Below are 4,856 nucleotides of genomic sequence, written 5' to 3' on the forward strand. Positions count from 1 at the left end.
TTTACAATAAACGTCAACAAATCATTACTGATTCCAACACAAGTGATAACCTTCCTGGGTTTCCAGATCGACTCAATATGCATGATGATATCACTCCCAGCAGAAAAGGCCAACAACATTCTCACTGTTGTCGCAGTCTGCTCCTTTCTCAAAGTATCAAATTGCGACACCTAGCAAGTTTAATGGGCCTGTTAGAGACCTCGAGACCAGCCATTTGGCGAGCTCCACTACACTTTCGTCACTTGCAGTCAGATCTGATAAGGGGCCTACAAATGAACCGGGAGTCTTACGACGCTTTGATTGCCCTTTCACCGAGTGCCAGAGTAGAACTTCCTTGGTGGTTGAAACACACCCTCAGTGAAAACGGCAGTCCCGCGCACCTTCCTCCACCGGATATGATCATCACAACTGACGCATCCAAGAAAGGTTAGGGTGCAATTCATCATTCCCTTCAGACTAATGGCAGATGGTCACAAAAATAGTCTCTCCAACACATCAATTATCTAGAGCTAAAGGCGTCCTTTTTTTGGCTTTACTGAAAAACCTTTCTCAAAGCTAAGTCTCACGTAACCGTATCTCTCCAGCTAGACAACACGACTCCCATAGCTTACGTCAACAACAAAGGGGGTACACGTTCCCCCAACTTATGACTCTGGCCTTAGAGATGTGGGATTGGTGTCAGGAAAGAGACATCCTTGTGATAGCTTCTCACATCCCAGGAAGAGACAACGTCTCAGCGGACAAGGAGCCCAGAGAATTCAAGGACATGAGCGAGTGGAAGTTGGTCCCGACAATTATTCAGCCTTTTCTGCTGAATTGTCAGACGGATCTGCTTGCGAGTCGTCTAACCAACCAACTCGCGGATTACATCAGTTGGAGAACCGACCCGGGAGCCATCCACACAGACGCCTTTACGATAACCTGAGCTCCTCTACGGGGCTATGCCTTCCCCCCCTTCCCCCCCCCCCTTCAATCTGCTATCCAAAACCCTGACGAAGGTAACAATCGACCAAACGGATCTAATTCTCGTTGCTCCAGTTTGGCAAGCCCAGCCCTGGTGGCCCGTTCTGCTGAGACTTCTAATATCTCAGCCAGTGTTGCTACCGAACGGTCCAACCCTCTTTACGGACCCGACCAACCTGAACCGAATTCATCCAAAGTATCCTCGCCTTCACTTGGCCGTGTTTCACATCTCTACCAACGTTTCCAAGCTGAGGGCATGGCAACAAACGTTGCCCATCTACTCATCGCAGATACTGGTACCTCCACCTCGTCGTAACTCTGGACGGCAAATTGATCCTCTTTCGTCATCTATAAGTGACATTCTAATTTTCTCAACAGAACTCTTTAACGAAGGCTTAGCATACCGATCACTTAACGTCCTTCGTTCCGCTATTTCGTCAACTGATCTAAAGATAGAAGATTTTATCAGAGGGTCAGCATCGTTACGTTTTTAGGTTCCTTAAAGGAGCTCTCAATAAACGTCTTCCAAAGCCCAGGTATTCCCATACCTGGAATGTTGATGTTATCATTAAAGCAGTAATGGACGCTCATATGGCCCGTAACCAATCAGGAGCCGAGAAAGACAATAGGCTATTGTTTGGAAAACAATGGACGCTATTGTTCTCTAAATCTAAGATGGCGCTATTTATTTTCAGCCAATCCGGAGCCGAATTAAGAATTCAAGATGGCGGCGCCCACAAAGTCGGCCATGTTGGAAAACAGCCCACCAGCCTCGACGGAGGACTGGGATCGGTCTCGCGGATTTCCATGGCGACACAAATCACGCCAGGGTCACGCAAAAAAATGTCATGCAACTTCAAACTCGATACTTACAGTGTCCTGTGGTCCTAAACGACGGAGGTCCGTCCGGCAAGTGGCCATGAAAACTGAGAGACTTGGGTCCGAAATAAACACATCCGAGGATGTAGACTAAAGTGACGGGTCTCGGATGACACTTATATAGCCTTCTATTCGTTCCAAAGCATCCTGGGATGGTGACCTCATCGGAAACCAATCCTAGACTTGCCCCACTCCCTCCGCGGTCGAAGGGGTAAAAATACGGGTGAGGGGGTACTCCCCGTTCCAAAGCATCGTGGGACGGTGACCTCATCGGGAACCCAGTCCTAGACTTGTCCCACTCCCTTCTCGACCGAAGGGGTAAAATAGGGATGAGGGGTACTCCCTCTTAGTCTGCTATATAAAACCTTCACACGCTTTGAAAGGGAGCAAACAAAATTGTTGACTTACGAAATGGAAGTTAGAAGAAGTCGAAGACTACTAGGATTGACCCCCGAAGTAGATGAGTTCAAGGACAAATGTTTCATCTGTCAAGGCGGCCTTGTCATTGACTCCTTGACTCGATGAAGTGCGAAAACTTATTGCTGTGTAAAATGTCTGCACAAGAGATGTTTGCAACAGGAGTTACAATACTCAGATAAGTGCGGATATTGCAAAACCTCAAATCCTCGGGGGAATGAAGATGAGGAACAACTTTCACCTTGGGAGGAGGTGGTACGCGAGAGGATTACCAACGCAACGAATGCCATCAATAGGTATCGGCGAGGGGGACGGCCTTATCATATTGACAATCGTAATATTGTTTCGTGGAGGACCTTGCCGTACCATGTGAATCTTTCCATCTGGTTTGAATTTTATACAAGACTCACCATCTTCGTGCAGCAAAGGCGAAACGCTGCCCTGTACTTCCATGCCTATGTCAACTTGCCGTGGATGACCATTACTCAATCAATAAGACAGACGGTGTATGGAATGTTCAGTAGAAACATCCCGACGGAAGTAATGTTCTGCGTACGCGAAGTAAAGTTTAGGTTATTGTTCCTGTCGTGGCTGCACTACGACTTTAAGGATGAAGTGATTATCAACAGATTAACTCTTCAGTCATCTTTTTCACACCCCATTTACCCTGAAGATACAGCTTGGGTGTAACTTTTATTGTAACTCAAAAACTCGTAAAAAACAAAAACAAAAAACAAAAAAAAAAAGTCTGAGTCTTTATAACGTTTATTGAATAATGATGATAAAAATAATAACATGAACTCCGAAAGAGAATTGATTACAATTTTTAACTCTTTAAGTCTTGACCGTCGGTATTCCACAAAGTGTCGGTAACTAAACTCGTTTCCAGTTTCACAGACTCTTGGTCCCTGGCCCCAAAACGCACGATATTCTGTCCTAGTTTTCTTTGCTTTTGGTCATGAAGTCTTTGCCTGATACGTTCCTTATTCTTGGCATAATAACTTCTCCAATACTCGTTGATCCGTTCCCTGTTGTTTTTACAGTATTGTCTTCGGTAATTTCTGATGTGCTCCTTGTTCTGTTGACAATAGGATCCCTGGCTGCTGGCGAGTCGTTCCTTGTTGTTTTCATACCATCTTTTACGACACCACCACCACCACCACCACCTACACTACCACCACATTCATCACTACCACATCCACCACCACCGCCACCACCACCACCTACACCACAACCACATTCACGACCACCACCACATCCACCACCACCGCCACCACCGCCACCACCACCACTCACCACCACCACCACCACCACTACCACATGCACCATCACGACCACCACCACCTCCTATACCACCGCCACATTCACCACCACGGCCACATCCACCACATTCACCACCACAGCCACATCCACCACCTACACCACCACCAACACATCCACCACCACCACCACCACCACCACCACATTCACTACCACCACCACATCCACCACATTCACCACCAGCGCCACATGCACCACCTACACTACCACCACCACATTTACTATCGCCACCGCCGCCACCACCTCCACCACACTCAGCAACTCCATCATTAATCATGTATAAAACTAAGGCATTAACTGCCTCAATTCATGTTGAGTCAAAGTAGCAAGGAGTCATGTCCCTTTATTGTCGATATTGTCATAGACTATTCTCTCGTGCAGACAGTAGAATTCATCACGAAAAACATAGTTGTCAAAGCAGTGGATCAGAAAAGACACGAGATGTCCCAAATATCACATTTCCTACCGAAAAGCACCATGGGATCCCTAGTAGAATAGAAATGGGAGAAGCGTTTCTGTTCAAGACACCCTCCAGTATTTTGATCGTGGGCCCTTCTGGTTGTGGCAAGACTTGTTTTACCGAATCGTTACTCTTGGATCACTTGGAAGAATTGTTTGTAAACCCTCCCACTACGATTCTTTATTGCTACGGGGCGTGGCAAGACGGATTTAGAGACATGGAAGACGCTGGTGTGCAATTTCACGAAGGGATTCCAGAGTCAGACCATCTCAAGCCATGGTTTCCTAAGGGTGGATTACTCGTATTAGACGATCTGATGGCAGAGGGAGGTGAGGACAAAGCGTTGCTAGACTTATTCACCAAAGACTCTCATCATCAAAAGAGAGAGGATGTCTGATCATTGCCCAAAATGGTATATTAAACATCAGTTTAATCGACTCGGCTCATTTGAAGCACGTTGTCTTGGGTGAAGGTCCACGAGAATCATGGATGATCGTTCAACAGATATTTTTGGTCCCGTGGAAGATAACAGTGATGAGAACGTAGAAGAGGAAGAAGAAGTGGACAAAGAGGAGCCTGAAGAGGAACAGGAAGAAGAGGAGGATAGTAGCAGCTCCCAAGAGGAAGAAGAAGCGGACGACGATGAACCAGATCCGTGGAGTCCGTTACGTCAAAACGTCGGGGAAGATGTCAAAGAAACCTACCTGAAAGAAGTCCAGCAGTTCCTGGATAAGAGAAAATCCCAAAACTATGCCGAAAATGCTGCTTTCAACGGCCTATTGCCTGTAAGTAGAAGAAGGCTACAATGGACTTACTA

The 4,856-nt window shown here is 46.6% G+C and overlaps 1 protein-coding gene and 1 pseudogene across 1 annotated transcript in view; both read left to right on the top strand.

Moving 5' to 3' along the window:
- Positions 1-272: 272 nt before the first annotated feature.
- Positions 273-1,279, top strand: LOC149111909 (uncharacterized; annotated as a pseudogene).
- A 2,942-nt stretch (positions 1,280-4,221) lies between these two features.
- Positions 4,222-4,856, top strand: part of LOC149111910 (uncharacterized) — a 731-nt gene continuing 96 nt past the window's right edge. Inside the window, exon 1 of the mRNA XM_089290119.1 lies at positions 4,222-4,856. This exon is cut by the window's right edge and continues 96 nt beyond it. Within this exon, the coding sequence (XP_089146245.1) occupies positions 4,525-4,856 (332 nt within the window). The 5' untranslated portion in view covers positions 4,222-4,524.

Source organism: Orbicella faveolata, unplaced genomic scaffold, assembly GCF_042242905.1.
Source record: "Orbicella faveolata isolate gen_17 unplaced genomic scaffold, um_ofav_v1 contig_2, whole genome shotgun sequence".
NCBI lineage: Eukaryota > Metazoa > Cnidaria > Anthozoa > Scleractinia > Merulinidae > Orbicella > Orbicella faveolata.